The sequence below is a fragment of the Podarcis melisellensis genome (assembly GCF_964234715.1).
Source record: "Podarcis melisellensis genome assembly, chromosome: 5".
NCBI classification, from domain to species: domain Eukaryota; kingdom Metazoa; phylum Chordata; class Lepidosauria; order Squamata; family Lacertidae; genus Podarcis; species Podarcis melisellensis.
The window spans coordinates 85,765,052-85,782,077 of NC_138537.1; the positions used below are offsets into that span (position 1 = coordinate 85,765,052).

At 40.0% G+C, this 17,026-nt stretch overlaps 1 protein-coding gene across 8 annotated transcripts in view; it reads left to right on the forward strand.

Moving 5' to 3' along the window:
* Positions 1–16,372, forward strand: part of PPP3CB (protein phosphatase 3 catalytic subunit beta) — a 40,469-nt gene extending 24,097 nt beyond the window's left edge. For 4 of the 8 annotated variants that reach the window (XM_081913687.1, XM_081913683.1, XM_081913681.1 and 1 more), the window contains 7 exons: positions 2,492–2,617; positions 3,505–3,582; positions 4,609–4,635; positions 8,117–8,201; positions 9,274–9,371; positions 13,061–13,090; positions 14,812–16,372. In XM_081913687.1, the coding sequence (XP_081769813.1) occupies positions 2,492–2,617; positions 3,505–3,582; positions 4,609–4,635; positions 8,117–8,201; positions 9,274–9,371; positions 13,061–13,090; positions 14,812–14,990 (623 nt within the window). In that variant the 3' untranslated portion in view covers positions 14,991–16,372. The remainder of the gene's footprint in view (positions 1–2,491; positions 2,618–3,504; positions 3,583–4,608; positions 4,636–8,116; positions 8,202–9,273; positions 9,372–13,060; positions 13,091–14,811) is intronic. The other 4 variants (XM_081913685.1, XM_081913684.1, XM_081913682.1 and 1 more) reach the window with 4 other exon arrangements.
* Positions 16,373–17,026: the final 654 nt, after the last annotated feature.

The following is a 17,026-nucleotide window of genomic DNA, read 5'->3' on the forward strand; positions in this document are numbered from 1 at the left end:
GGAGATGCTGTATTTCATATAGATGGAAATGGAGAGCAAGTGTCTGGGGCACTGAAGAAACAATAATAGGGCCTGGCTTTAGAGAATGCTCACATGAGAGTTTGGCTGTGACAATGGAAATACAAGGATGGAGCCTCAGTGTTGAGAGAGAGAAAAGGCAGCAGGTTTAATTCTTTTTTGAGCAATGTCACACAGCATCATGTATGTGTGTGGCTGTCTGGGAAACACTTGTCAGGAGTTTACAGGAGAAACATCCCCACATCTGCTAAGACAGACAACCAGGTTATATATTGGGAGTGGGGAAAAAGAACTTTCTATTTTCTGTCTTTCTAAGGGGAGCAGAAGTGCACAGATATCAGTGTACCTGGCATCTGCTTATACATCTGTTCACTAGTGGTGTGATCCCTTCCCTGTTGGATGGAGGGGAATGTTCCCTCCTGCTTGCCATCACTTCAGACTTCTGCATTTATACTCTTCCTCTGGGGAGGTGGCTTGGTCTTTATGCTCTTCAACACACTAATTCCTTGAGTAACTCATGGTGATCTTGGTAGGAGTGGGAAGTAAAGTAGGGTAGCCTTAAAGTGCTCTTTCTCTGGTACAAATCTCCACACATCTAGGGCAGATGACCACTTTCTACTGAGCTTTGGAGCATTGCACATGGCTACTCTTGGGATAAAAGTCATTTTGTTTATCAAAATATTTCTGTCTTGCCTTTCAGCTCCAAGTTAGTTCAGTCTCAGATTAAAGCAAAATACAGTATAAACCACAAAGGGAAAGCAGAGCTAGAAGACTTGTTCTTGTTTATATTTTGATTATGTATTCTGTGTTTTTATATCGTGATTTTATCCTGAGACCTGTGGGTATAGGGCAGTATGTAAATTTCTTAAATAATAATAAAAGTCCAAGCTTACTACCAAAATATATGTGCAGCAGGAGGGGAAGGGGGGCAATAAGAACCTCAGCAAAACAAGATATATCTACAGAATGTTGGAAAGTGTTTAGAGAATGGCCTCCCAATGTAAGAATTCCCACAGCCTAGGTGCTGAAACGGCAACCGCTGATGATAAAGAGATGCAGAGCGAGTCCTCAGATGAGAATCACAGTGGGTAGACAGGCTTATGTGGAAGAAGGCGATCCTTCTAATAGCTTGTTCCCAAAATGTTATACGTAATAATAAGCACTTGAATTCTTTCAGCCAGGATGAAATTAACGGTACAGTGGTACCTCTGGATGTGAACGGGATCCATTCCGGAGCCCCGTTCGCATCCTGAAGTGAACGCAACCTGCATGTGCGCAGGCCGCGATTTGCCGCTTCTGCGTATGCACGTGACATAATTTTGAGCGTCTGCGCACGCGCGGAGCGCAACCCGAAAATGCTCAACCGGAAGCTACTTCAACCCGAGATATGACTGTATCAGAATTAATATGCTCTGAAAAGCCACCATATTTTGCACCACCTAAAGTCTCCAAACACATTTAAGAGACTGCGTCCCATAGGGTGCATTTCATTACTGTCATCTGAATGTGACCAAGATAGTGCAATTTGCATACCTGAATTATATTTGAGTCAGATATATAGACACGTGTCATGTAGACACAATGTTGTAGTAGCAGCAGCAGCACCAGAATTTTGTGAGAGTCCGAAGGGAAAACTGCAGCTAGTCATTCCAACATACCTACTTCTTCAGGGCAGAAGGAATGTTTCATTACTCAGGAAGATACATCTATGTTAGTGAATCTGATGCCATTACTCACTTATCTTTCCCACCTTCACGTTAGCTAAAACCAGTTGGCAAGGCCACAGTTGTTCCAGATGAGAAAGAAGCACAAAGGTCTCTCAGTATACCCTGATACAGTGGTGGTAAAGCCTCAAATCTGATCATCTTGTGCAGAATGAGAATTTGACTCATCTAAAGCTTTAACTGGCTTTCCTTCCAGCATCTGCAACTTTCAGGGAGAGCACTCATCTATCTTTGGAAATTCCTGCTATGTCCAAGATGACACTAGCTTGATACTCTGTGTTGCTGCTGCTTGTTAGAGGCCATATTGGATTACATCCTGCAAGTTCCACTGTGTGCCTACTATGGTTGTGGTTGAATAGTTATAGGGGCTGTTTAAGCATAATGCCAAATGCTAACTGTATAGTGTTACAAGAATAGGAAAGGCATGGGCCTGGTGTTTCTCTCCTCTTGTGCTCTGAAATTAGTAACTCCTAGTCCTTGTTTGTGACAACTGTTTATTATTTTGTTCAAACAAACCAATTCATGGTTTGTGTTTGCTTGCTAGCCAGGCTCACAAACCAAGGGGCTTGTGCCTGCTTAAACTCGCATATGAATAGCCCGATAGAATCTACAGTTGACACAACTGTTGGCTGTTTAAAAAATGTCAAACAACCCTCAGGTGTTGGAATGAATGTGCTAGCTGAAAGGTTTGCAGTTATTATTGATTGCTTGATACATAATTTCAGCTAATCACTAAAACTTTTTTACAGCTGCTGTATTGAAATATGAAAATAATGTTATGAATATTCGACAGTTCAACTGTTCACCGCATCCTTATTGGTTGCCAAATTTTATGGATGTCTTCACATGGTCTTTGCCATTTGTTGGAGAAAAAGGTACGTTATATCATGAAACAAGGCATAAAAACAGGTTGTCACTCAAACATTTGCCACTTATCTAGTGTTACATTTATGCAAGTAGATTTAAATGCATGCTTTCAACTGATAGCTTGTGTGTATCTGTGTGGCCAGATAAAACCTGCCTGTAGCCCAGCAATTCAGACACTGCCTACAAACTGTATTTTTGCCCATTGTTTGATATTCACTTTGGGTTTTTTTGTTTGTTTTGTTTCAGGCAGGTAGCTAAATTACAGTGCTTGTTGAGCCCCGTTGAGTTGCCATATTTGACTGTTCAGCATAATACGTTACACACAGTACTATAGTTGTGCTTTACATTGTTGGGCTGCAGATTTTTATTTATGTATGTAAAACAGACATTTCTGTTAAGAGTCAGCAGCCATCAATATACTGCACAAGCCCTCCCCGTTTTAGGCGCAACTGGTGTGCATGCAATCACGCACAGCACCGAACCCAGAAGTAACTCGGAAATGTCATAAAAAGTGTCATTAGAAGGGCAGGGCAGGGTGGGGTGGAGTAGGGTGGAATGAGGCAGAACGGGGTGCTTGCAGGCTGTTTAAATTGCATGTGATTTCACACAATCACCTGGAACGCAACCCCTGCTGGGAGCAAGGACTGATGCCTTCATGCCCTGTTTGTGAGCTCTCTAATGACACCGATTGTTCTTACTTAATTTCTGATCCAGCAATGCTGTTCTTTTATTAAATGACTTACAGTGAAGGATTGGAAGTTGACCTATTTGGCTTTTCATATAATTTTGTTCTGTCTCCCTCCAATGTATTTTGCATTTTAATAGTATTGTAGCATTTTAAACTATTCAGCTTATAATAAGTATTATGATGTGTTGGATTATTTTTTTAATTTAGTGACAGAAATGCTGGTGAACGTTCTGAGTATTTGTTCTGATGATGAACTGATGACTGAGGGTGAAGATCAATTTGACGGTAAGGCTACTTTTATGACTTACGGGTCTGTACTGTGAATTCCTGAAAGTTTTATTCTGTGCATAATTTGTGAACTTTTAAGGGTTTCACTTTTGAGGAATGCTATTAGATTTTTAAAAGAGAGTCTTCAAATGATTCTGGTATATTAAGAATTGAAAACTTGGTGTGCTTATATTTTCTGTATTAAAATTCTTAAGGTAAAATATTTATTCCATTGCATAGAATAAAAAGACACAAGATCTGCTTCTTCATTTTCTCCCCCTGCAACACACACACGATTGCCATCATGCAAGGGGCAGAGTAGGGATGAATTATTTGTCCCCAACACTTCCTACACATCCCCAACGTATTGAGGGCTAAACCTCTTCAGTAGGGAACTTGACTAGGCTCCCCGGCGCAGTCTAGAACCCTGACTTAGGGGCTAAATCATAAGTGGAGCCTGTGCAAGTAGAAAAGACTCCTTGCTGCACAAGTTCGGCCCCAAACACTGGGGAGAAAGATGGGATTGGTAGCAAGGAAAGTTTGTCCAAAGGGGAGAATGTCTGAATAGGGCTGTAGATTATCAATTATTTAGCCCATATTTCACATTTCTGCTTCTTGATACATGTAATTTATTATTACTCATTGCAAGGAAACCTATGAAGTCTGTTTTGTTTATAGAACTTTTACTTATTTTGACAACTTTTACTTATTTTGACTTTGGGGTGCTTTTTATACTATATATTTAACAGTGTTTGTTTGTATATTTGTGTTACTTGAAATTTATGTCCTTCCTACACTTTATATCATCCTGTCAACAAACTCACTGAACAGACATTACAAATGCTACCAATATATTTTAAAAATGCACTCAGCAGTATGCAGTATTCTATGAGAGTAGCAGTTTTCCATTTTTCCTCCTCATTTTTCTTTTCAACTTCCATTCTTTATTATCACTGCCAATGTAAAAGCTCTTCCTTTTAGTTTTCCTCACTCACCTTTTTCTCCATCGTTCACTTTCTTTTTTTCTGGACTCTCCATCTGAAGAACGAATCATATATGGCAATAAAAAAGGTACAGAAAAGACGGAGTAATATTGTTTTGAAATATGACTTATCAAAGTTATCAAAGTAGAGAACACATTTATATATTTTCCTTATATAAATGTGTAGTATTTGTTTTATTGCCAGTCTTTCTGTGCATGAAGGGTTTCTCCTCTTTTCCATTCCCCTTTTGTAGTAGCTTTCATATTTTCCCTACTTTTAATATCTCTTTTTCTGATCCTGCATGTGTAGGAAAGTTTTCAGTTGTCTGCCTTGTTTATGATTTTAGTGAAAGCATTCTACATTACAAATGGTGCATGAAATGTGATCTCTGTAATGTTTCAGTTGCTGTTTGTGCAGTAATTTTGTTCTCTTCCAGCTAATATTTGTATGAGAAAGCTTTACATCACTATTGTGCTAGTTTCAAGCTGATGTGTATAATAATAAGTTAGAATAATTTATATAGTAGGTAAGGCCAGCTGGGACGCGGGTGGCGCTGTGGGTTAAACCACAGAGCCTAGGGATTGCTGATCAGAAGGTTGGCAGTTCGAATCCCCGCGATGGGGTGAGCTCCTGTTGCTCATTCCCTGCTCCTGCCAACCTAGCAATTTGAAAGCACGTCAAAGTGCAAGTAGATAAATAGGTACCGCTCCGGCGGGGAGGTAAAGGGCGTTTCCGTGTGCTGCTCTGGTTCGCCAGAAGTGGCTTAGTCATGCTGGCCACATGACCTGAAAGCTGTACGCTGGCTCCCTCGGCCAGTAAAGCGAGATGAGCGCCGCAACCCCAGAGTCGGCCACAACTGGACCTAATGGTCAGGGGCCCCTTTTAACCAGACCTGCAAGCAGAAGTTTGCGCAAAGACTTTCGCTAGCACAACAGGGCTTTCCCTGCACCGTCCTCTCCCCACAAGCCCCCTGTTTTTACCCCTCCCCATTTGCATGGAGGAGGTTAGGAGAACTCCCAGAAAGGCACATGGGAGGCAGGTGAGCAGAGATTGCTCCATCAGCATAAGCATAAGTGTTTGCACTGATAGAGCAATCTGCTTGGCGCTATGTGGAATTCCTCGCAGAACTTTCATAATGAGCAGAAGTATATTTTAATAGCTTTGAAAGAACCCGTTACTAAATATTGCTGCAGTGCTATTGCCAGAGATCCAAAGAACTGTGCAACTTGCTCTACACACGTGAGGGAGCTTTCGACTTGTGTTTCTTTAATGGCCCTCTCCCAGCCTCCCAGTTGCATGGAAAACCATTTTTTTGGGGGGGAGGGCTTTTTAAAGCTGTGATATCACATAGTGGGGATGGTTCTATTGTTTAAAAGTAAAAATTAAACATTCCATGGGGCTTGCCCAAATCCTTGGGTGCACCAAATATAACCCAGACACAACCTTTATTGACCAGGCTTTGGGGACAGATATTGAACACAATTATGATAAGAATGTAAATTATGCAACCAGTATGCTGGTAGTGGCATGTTAGATTGCCTACTAAGTGTGCATCTTAAATAAAGAAGAAATGTCCCAGTAATTCTCTAGTCTTCCTTTGAAAACTATATTGGAAACTGCCTTTTGTTCCTTATATGTCTCCCAGTTGCACACTGTATTAAGTACAGTCTTGCAGTTCATTGGTTGAGGAGACAGCTTCCATTCTAGCCCCCCCCCCCAACCTTCCTGCTTTCTTGTGTTGTTGGTGGGATTTTTGTTCCTATCCATGCCTAGAGCTTAGAATTTTTTAAAGAGGGAATCATGCAACTGAGTTTCATATGTAGTTCAAGCAAGTAGCCTGCAGTACAAAGGTAAAGTATACATGCTCTTTGCCTCTGACGCTGCCCACCCCTGGCAGGCTGCCCAGAAGAGAATGTGGCCCTTGAGCTGAAAGGTCCCCCACCCCTGTCCTACAGTCTCTGCAGACCACATTCCTGAAGGAAAATCATGTTCATGTGTGTGTATGGGAGTCTAATCTAACTTTTCAAACAAAGAAGAGATACCGTGTTTTTCCATGTATAAGACGAGATTTTTTGACTCAAAAATGAGGTTCAAAATTTAGGATCATTTTATGCACGGGTAGTGCTGAGGGGGGGTGGGCGAATGGTTTTTTGGCACGAGCCTGAGATTGTAAGTGGTGATTGGCCGCTTGCTTGGTGGGGCGGGATGCTGAAAACCGCTCACCCGCCAGAACACAGCACACAGCTGCTCGTGTCGCTTACAGTCGGCGCTCACAAAATCAGGCTCACGTTTCTTTCCGGTGGGTGAGCAATTTTCAACATTCCCCTCCCCACACACAATCAAGCGGCCAATTGCCGCTTACAATCTCGGGCTCGCGCTTCGTTCCAGCGGGTGAGCAATTTTCAGCATTGGCCGTTGGAACGCAGCACACAACCGCTGCCCCATCACCGCCATTAGCCCTCCCGATTGCTGCTGCGGCAGCCAATAGACAGCTGCCCTTGTTGCAGCAAGCAGGAGCATGATTGGCGGCCGCTGGTGGCGATCGGGAAGCTGATAGGTGGTTTCTGCTATCCGCTTCCTGAGAGGAGTGGGTGGTCCGTTTACTGCGTGTGTAGCGAGGAGCGACGGCAGTGGTGGCCCGCTCCTTGCGAGCGTCGTTGCCTGGCTCTGTGTGATCGTGTCCTGCCTGTTCCCTAGCCTCCAGCAAAGCAGAGCAGCTCAACAACTCTGCCCCCCCCCAAAAAAAGTGAAGTGTGTGTGTTTCTGCCACGAGGTAACAGCTGATAGGCAGCTTGTTGGATGTGTGCGGCTGTCAGCATTTGTCAACTATTTTCCCTAAAAAAACTCTACTAGTCAGGGCAGTCTCCCCCCACTTTCTAAATTTGGAGTCCACAAAAATAGGGTTGTCCTATACATTGGGGTGTCCAATACATGGAAAAATATGGTATATGCCTGGAAGAACCTTACAAGTGAAACAGCACTTAGGTTGGAATGAAGTATACATGCCAGGAGAGAGGATGTTAGCTAGCTAATTGAATTCATGAATCACTTCCCACAACAGAAAGTTCTGAACTGATTTACATGAATAAAATATAGTGAGTGTGGGAGATAGAGGGAGAGATGGAGATGGATGAATAGACATGCTGTTCAGTGTTCTAGAACACTGTCGATTTGGAGCACAATTAGGTTGCCAGTTAGTAATTTGAATGCCAGCTATGGTATAAGTCCCATGTATTCCTTGAATTTTCTATTTGCGCTCAGTCAGGTTCATAACTGTTGAAGAGATCAGCAGTCAAAAGCCTAAGAATGAAATGCCATCAGTAAACAATTGGCAGCAATTAATAGTCTTGATATTTGTCACTTAGTGTTTAGAACTGTTTAATCTTTTCAGGATGTTTGGTGATCTGTGGACTGAAGAGATTTGTCTGTGATGAGGCATCATTATTCAATCACCTTAAGTTCCAGGCTGAAGGAGAACCATATGTTATCACAGTTTTATTGATGGTCACATTGTATGCAATTTTTGTTGTGTGCTCCATTAGCTTGAGACTTTCTTCTTCCATTGGAAGTAGGTACAGCTGCAGCACGAAAAGAAATAATCAGAAACAAAATCCGTGCAATTGGCAAGATGGCAAGAGTCTTCTCTGTTCTCAGGTAATTACTATTCTCAACTTGCCTGATCTGTTTATATGGAACGACTACGTGTTAGCCGCTCCCTACCCACTCTTACAATTAAGTGCAGCTGTAACTTTTTAAATAGATGAGTTATCTATTGTTAATACTGTACTTCTGCTAAACATTTATTTAGCACCAATGCTTGTTTTTCAGAATGTGGAGCTATCCTAACCCTTTCTCATGCAGCTGAATAATGAGAGCAGAGCAAAGGTGATGGCAGGATCAAAGAGTAAAAAATAATAGCAAGAAAAGCTGTGCCAAAGAAATGGGCTCTGAAAGACAGGTGCAAAGGAGGGAAGGGAAATGATGTCATGGGCGCAGTGAATGGACAACACAAAAAGCAGAATTTAAAGGCAGCAGGCGTAAGAGACGAGAACAAAGGGATTCAGTATTTGGTTTCACTTAAAAATAATAATCCTGCCATATCCAAGCTCAGAGTAGCTCCTGACATATAATATTTTTGAAAGGCAAAAAGATGCCACAGATGTACAGTCGTACCTTGGAAGTCGAACGGAATCCATTCTGGAAGTCCGTTTGACTTCCAAAATGTTTGGAAACCAAAGCGCGGTTTCTGATTGGCTGCAGGAAGGTGCTGCAGTCAATTGGAAGCCACGGAAGCCCCATCGGACATTTGGGTTCCTGTGAATGTTTGCAAACCAGAACATTAACTTCTGGGTTTGCGGCATTCGGGAGCCAAAACGTCCGAGTACCAAGGTGTTCAGGATCCAAGGTACAACTGTACGTATAATGGGAGGAGGAAATGCCTTCCTTTCCTTCCTAAACACCAGGGAGCAGGGCTGGCAGACCTCTCCTGGGATTGTGTTCCCCAGCCTTCACATCCCTCTCAGTATTCTAAATCAGACCCTCCCTGCTATTTTCACATGCAGTATTACATTTCCCGGTTCTTCAGTGTTAGATAGGAGACAGTGGATTTGGGGGATGAGAAGAGCTCAGGCAAGGACCTGCATGCAAGTCTGAAGCATATTGGGTATGAAGACCTCTTTGGATAAAAGAGTTTTTCCCCCTCCCCTTTTTTGTCTCCTAAATTCAGGGAAGAGAGTGAAAGTGTACTGACACTCAAGGGTTTGACTCCCACTGGAATGTTACCTAGTGGAGTATTGGCTGGAGGACGCCAGACCTTGCAAAGTGGTAATGATGTTATGCAACTTGCTGTGCCTCAGATGGAATGGGGCACATCTCACTCTTTCGCTAACACCACACCCAGTGCATGCAGGGAATTCCTTATGCTTTTCAGTTCTTGTCTTAGCGGCTGATGATAAAAGCATAACTTTATGTATTAATCAGGCAATGTAAAATCAGTATTTAACCAGGGTATTAAACAAAAAGCAAGCAGTATTAGTCACGCTGTGCTAATCTTTGTCTGTCTTTGAGCTTTCCTTGATAGAGCATTTCAGATAGCAAGATTATTTATGAACTGGGAAAAGATTGGCAGGGTAGGTCAGAAAATTAAAGAGACATCGTTATTTCATTAGATATCGAATATGGCCTTATTCTTTATTCCTACAGTTTTATTACAGACGTTAATCCGTTTAGTAAATGCCAGTTGCCTTTTAGTATTGATAGCTACAAGTTTCCAAGCTCAATTTTGCATTCCACGGATGGAAAATGTGCTTTGTTTCGTACCCTGGTGATTGATGCCAAAGTTTGTTCCTTCATGTTGTTTGTCAAATGTTCTGTGTAATACTACTTGACTTCCCTGAATTGTCCTTGTAAGTTGCTATTTCCTTCCTCTGCAGATGTAGCTGCTTTTTCTAGATCTGTCTGTCTTTCTCTAGGTATCGCTGTATGTCTGTATAAGTGTGTAAAAAAATTAAATCACTATCTCAGACACTTGTCTGTCTCTTGATGTACAAACAACTTCGTAGCACCTTATTTTTGAGGTTGGCTGCATTTGACTCTGCACCCGATGCATTCTGATGGCTAATGTAACTGAAAAATAAGCAATAGCTGTTATAAAATCCAATTGAGAATAAAGGGGCTAAATGAAAACCTTGTAAATAAGTCAGACTCAAAGGGTGTTTAAGTGTGCTTATATTTTTTGCATGAAAATAAAAAGAAAATACACCTGTAATCTGGCTCATTGAATACTTTATAAAAGTTGATGGATTAGTTGTTGCCAGAAGAATATTGTGAGATTCTTTTTTCTTTTTTAATTTCTTCTGACTATATAGTTCATTTTTTTGTAATGGATGTCAAGAAAGAAAGTGGGCGTCATAACATTCCTGAGCTTTATTAACAGAAAACATTTTAGTTTTCTGTTTCGATATTTCTGTAATATCTGAGTTCAGTTTTACAGCACATGTTTTTTCTTGTCTGTCAAAAAAAATATTTTTGCCACCTAATGTAATCAAAATTCAATATTTAAATGTAAATTTGTGAAACTTTTCTGGTACTGTGTCAGTCTAAAATAATTTTTGTTTGAGTTAACACCTTTTAATATTATTTAAACTGTTTTATTTACTATCATTATCCTCTTGGAGCATATAATGTCTCCAAGTTCACTTTTCATAAGTCCTTATATATGTATGTATGTGATCTGTGAATGTCTGTAATAGCAAATGGTGTGTTCCTTGTAGCAAGTGTTCCTTGTATCATCAGATTTCCCCCTCTAAATGTTACTTTCAGTGTGTATATTCACTACCCAGCTTGCATATTGTAGTTTTCTCAGCACTATGTAAGCTGTAGAGAATTGGAACATACGCATTTGATCGGACTTGATAATGTTGTCTCATGTTTGTTTTAAAACAAGACAAGTGGACCTGACATATAACATCAATCAAAAATTTTAATTTCAGCATGACCACAACTTAGACTTTTAACTAACTTTACTCCTTTAGGAGCCTCAAATGGTAACAGTTTAACAGAAATGTTGTGAATTCAGTAGATTTTTAAGGTGCTCACACAATTTCTACTGTTGTTGATAGGGTAAACCAGATGATTCCTGTTGCAAGTTAGACGTTTCTAATGTTTAATGGAAAGTTGTAACACAAATCTTTCATCACTTACAACAATGAAACGTTATAGTAAATTGGACAAATAGAAAACTGGCATTCAGGAGTCATTTTGTTTTCCAAAGGAGTAATGCCATAGTGTTGTCTACATTAAAATTAATGTAGTAGCAATATAAATCAAATGGCTTCTTGTGATGAAAGATTTGATTGAGCACCATTGCTTTTATCCTATATTTTATTTTATTTTTTTGTAAAAGCAGCTGCATCTTATGGGTGAAGCTGTTGGGAGTGGGCATCCAGCCCTTAATAGCCTGACATTTCCATTCTTTAATTCAGGTAATCTTTCAGAACTATGAGGTACAAATGAAATACTACATCGAGATATTTGAGTTTTGGTATCTCTTTTGCTAGAGGGGGAAAAAACCCTGCCAGATAAATGATTAGCATTTCAGAGAAGCTAATTCAGCTCACTAATTTAGTTTGTGCCAGACCTGATGCAAGTTAAGTAATTTCATCATGTTTGGTTGGAATTAAATGCTTAAAATGGTATCTCTGATTGTGCTGGTATGTGTGTGTTCTTGCATCCCACAATCACCTCCCTTTGCACTGTTGTTGTAGTCTAGGATTTAACCATCTTACACACTTGTAGATGGACTGGTCTCGTAGTAAGTAGTAAGATGGTTGAAGGTGAACTCTGTGAGGTAGTAACTGCATTTCCAAACCAGCACCCTGATAAGTGCACTGTTCCTGCTGCTGTTTTGCTTGCCATCGGAGGAAAAATTACTTGAAGAAAAAGGCAAATGTTTCCTTGTCTTCCTTGACTAGACTGAATTATTTTTAAAAGACAGCAACCTTTATGTCACTGGTTTTCAGTGGCCTGGGTTGTGGTGCAATGGGATTCAGAAAAAATATATGATATTGTCTCTAAGTTTGAATGGTGCCCAGTAAGAACAGTCCAGGCTTTGCCTACAAACTAATGCTGTGGCCCTCTTGCCATGTCCACACAGAATGATAAACTGTTTTCCCATTACAAGAAGGAGCCTAGTCAACCATGTGCTCTTCTCTGTCACGTTTACAACAGCCACAAGGAGGAGATTGGAATCTTCAGCTTCAGTTGTCAATTAACCACAGTTTAGGGATAACATTTCACCTGAACTGTTCAGAAACCACAGTTTGAAATTGGCTTGTTTCAGTAAACCACAGTTAGCACCAACTGCAGTTTATCCAGTTTCAAACGTAACATGAAACTGCAGCTAGTCAAAAACAGAAGCAGAAGCTTCTGATGTTTCTTCACAGCCAATCCTATAGGACAAAGAAGCCCACCGCCTGCCTAGGTTTACTTTAAACAGTAGGGGGGTCACATCCATTTTTAAAATCTGGGGATTCCCGTTATTAACTGCAGCTCACCTACAAACATGCAGACTTTCATCTTCTTAGTTTGCATGGCAACTGGTTACATTTTTTAAAAAATATCATCATCATTGTATGTAAAGCAGCAGTTACTCATGATGATGATAAGAAACGTTCCTTTCTTAAATTCTTGTGTTTGGCTCAGGAATAAAATACTTGATATTTTATTGCATGTTGGTATTGTGGACTAATGAAGAAAGTCCTCCCGAAACATTACAAACGGTCCCTTTCAGCCCTTTCCATGTTGTTGGGAACTCATATTAACCTGTGGTTTCTTTAAAAATAAATAAATGGTAGTATCAAAGCCAAAAAAGCAAGGAAATTTTTATTTTCAAAAAGGACTTCTTAAATCAACCTTCAGCTAGTATAATATTAATCATATTTTTTTCTGCTATGTGATATTACACTCTTCATCTTTCTCATTCATTTTGCATGCATCTACTCACTTCTGTACAGCCACAGTAGAGGCAATTGAGGCTGAAAAAGGTATGGTCTCAGTGTCTTTGCTAATGGCAGGGATTGGGGTCTGGGAGGGATTTAAAAGTCTGTTCTGCTCTTTCAACTTGCACAACCAGAGATGAATCAATACACTGATTCATTTGTTATCCGTAGCATTTTGTCTTGTCTTGATGATGATTGTTGCCTTTTGCTTTTGGGGTGATTTGCTTTTTCTGACTGTGGAATAAGGATGTGTTTTCTTTCGTTAGCATAATAGCATGCTATGTTTATGTCCCCTCTTTTAGTTGACATACTTCCTCTGGTGATAATGGATTTTAAATGTTGTCTCCAATCCAGCAGGCCACTTTTAAGTATTTGCATGGCTTGAACACTCAAATTGAGCTTTTCATATTTGCTAGTCTCCCCCCCCCCCCCCAAATATTTTGAATGTGACTTCTCAACAATACATCATAGCCCGGAGTTTCAAAAGTAGTTTCTGGTGCCATAGAATAATGCAGCCCTCCTCTCTTCCACTGTGCGCAGATATCTTCCCATATGGTTTTCTGGATTGAAGTCTGTGTCTTTTCGTTTCTTTCTCATAACCCATCTGGTAGTGCAAGATTTAGTTTTACAAAGGTGTTTTTATAATGTGTAGTATTCATTTGTGAACATTAAGTGCCAGGAAGCTGGCAAAGTAGAAAACGTTATCTTTGGATGAGAGCCGAATAATAATTTAGACATGGCCAAGGGCTTGCCTATTTCCAGAGACGCGTCTTATTTTGGAATGGCAACCTTTCATGCCATGTCACTGCTTTGGCAACTCTGCTCAGATTGCTTGGGTGGTGTGGGTAAAGGTTCCTGAAGTCTTCTTTGGATCCTAGCCTTAATAGCAACTATCCATGATGACTTATATCCCATCATTTGTCAGGCCATTGCTTTACTATAAGTGACAAAGTATGTCTATGTGCACAAATGAGCTACCGGTACCAAGCAAATCTGTGGTCTAATCACGTTTGCAGACTAATCTGTAAGGCTGGTGCATATGCTGCTTTTTAAATGTGTGCCAAGTCTGAAGACTTGGACTATACTTATTAGTGGCTCAGCATCTCCTTAAAAATCTTCAGAGGAACTTGCCGGGCCAGCAAGCTCCCTAACAGTTCAAACACCACATTTATACATCACTATTGATGATTAGTTACATTTGCAGGGTGGGATTGTCTTGGTGGTGGAAAATGGAGTAAGATGCTTGGTACCATTTTACAGAACTCTAGTTTCTATAGCAGTGTGTGCACGTGTCATTATTCTTCAAAACTGAAAAATTGTCTTATTATCAGTGATCAAAATAAAATGGGCTCCTGCCTGATGTGTAAGGTGATCTCTTGAAGTCTAGGTACTGTCCTTATTTTAAGGTGGCTTCCAAGGCTGTTGTGGTTATTCTCACATGTTTAGCCTAGGTATTCACAGTCATATCTTGCATTGCTGCCAACTTTAGTTTTTGTGTTCTCATAAGTGATGTTTGGAATCCCTAGTGGCCTTAAGCAAAAATTGGTATGATATAGTGAAGAAGAAAAGTCAGAGAGGCTGTACACCTCTGCTCACTTTTTCTAAGAGAAGTGTAAATACATAAAATCACATTTAATCTAACTTACTGGTTTTGTGGGTGTCTCACCCCCTTTTTTTTTTACATTTTGATATTATTTCTTAGAAGTTACTAAGAATACGCAGAGCTTTTTCCCATTACTGACATGTCTAATTTGCATTTTGTTAAGCAATACGAGGATTCTCTCCACAACATAAAATCTGCAGTTTTGAAGAGGCAAAAGGACTGGATAGGATTAATGAGCGAATGCCGCCAAGGAAAGATGCTCTTCTTCAGGGTGGCATTAATTCTGTGAATGCAACAAATGCCAATGGAAACAATGGTGCTGGCAACAACAATGCACAGTGACCGTCGCATCTGCTTACTTACGTAACAATTCGTTGAGGACTGCTTCTTGAAAAGACAGTAGCCAAAACATCCCAGGGAGATGCAGTTCCCACGCTTTACCCGGAGCGAAATCACAACTTGATCTTACCGAAGAGAAGCCATGATGCTTTGGAGATGACAGCCACTCTTCTAAAAGTGACAGCATGAATATTAACAGTTTATATTTGGAACTCACTTGTGGAGAGAGATCCAGGGACAAGCTTCTGCTGTTATCACTATAGACTTAGCATGTTACTTTTTTATCATTGTCAACACTTTTTATGTTTACAGAATGGGATTGTAGAGCTAGGTGGTGGGTTTGTGAGGTGGTTTTCTTTTGTTTTTAAATCGGACGTTCTAATGCATCCATATTTATTTAATGGTCTTATGAACTGTCTTTAAATGATAGTTTTACAGTGGTCTTAAAATATAAATCTGAGGCTGCAGACATGTCTGTGTTTTAAATAAGTGAGGAAGAAATGCCAAAAATCTTAGTAATTATGTAAATTTCTGGTCTTGGGTATACTCCTGTTGCTAATTCTGTATAATGTTCAACATATTATTTTTAGTTAAAACTTATCAGAAGATTTCTATATAAAAATGTTTATTACTTGAACCATAGCTTTTGAAAAATATTTTAATTTAGAAACTTTTTTGCCCAACTTTTTGAGACTTTCCCCACACTTGAATGTTAAAAGAACTATTAACAGTAAAAAAAAAAGTTTAAAATTAAGGTACTTTGTACATTACGTTTCAAGTAAATTTGATTCATATCAGATCTGTAAAGCTTGGCTTTGTATTTTCTGTATGCATGTTTTAATTTTGCAGATATTTAATATATAGACCTAGGGTGTACAGGAGAAAACATCCTATAGGTTATGCAGCACAGCTGTTATGGGTATTTTTTGTTTATTGTATTAAAGTTGCTTAAATAGTTAATAATTGTTGGGCTGAGTGGCTGCAAGTGTGTTCTTTTAATTCTGTTTGTTTGTTTTTGTTTTTGTTATGAACTTTTGGCCATACAATGCATAATTACTCTGGACATATTAAGATGTTAGTGAAGATATAAAATCAAGATGCATGTTATGTTTTTGATAGCTGGACTGTTCGGTTAAAATAAAATCAAACCATGTGTTGATCTAACGAATGATGAACTGTAGTTAAATTCTCCCAACATTTTGTTACCTACCTTTCTTATTCTGTGGGAAGCTGTTGGAATCTTACGGCAATGGATTTCACCTGCAGTTTGTTTGCCACAAAGTGGAACTTGTGTGTGGCCCTAAGTTGGCTATTTGATGCATGTTTTAAACCATTCAAGTATTTTATAATAAGAAGCGCACAATAAAGTTTGTGCATGGGCCTCAGCTCGGATTGGTTTGCTTCTGTTTTTGTTTGCGTAATGAGGAACACAACACAACCAACCAACCATTCTAGTTGATCTCCTGGGGGCAAATATCTGGAATGGGGAGGTTCCCAGCACATTTTAGAATCTTTGAACTCCCTGAGTTAGGGAAGCCTCCCTATTTCAGAAGTTTGCTGCAACTTGAGGAAGGTGACAGGGGCAGAGCTGGTGTGCTCATTCCTACAATCCTTCCTCATATAGTTACTTGGATGTAGAGCAATGTTGTACTTAATGAGACTATTATATGGTGATTAGATCTCAAGCACAGCTAACTAAAATGGCAAAGGAACATTTCATTTGAAAGTCAGTGATGGTTTTGTATGTATGGACAACGTAGAGTTGCCAGCTCTGTTTATTAATGATGTGTGTAATTTGGGGTGGGGTGTTGTTGTTAAGTACCAAAGTTTATTTTGATTGATTTTTTTTAAATAATATTGAAAAGTAACAGCCATATTTGTGCCCAGCGTTCCCAGCCTCCTCCATCCCTATCACAGGTGACCTCCCATGACCTATGTCACAAGGTGGTTGTGAGGTTAAACGGGGAGAGGGAGAGCCATGTACGCCACCCCGAGGACCTTAGTGGAAAAGTGGAATATAAATGAAAGAAAGAAAGAAA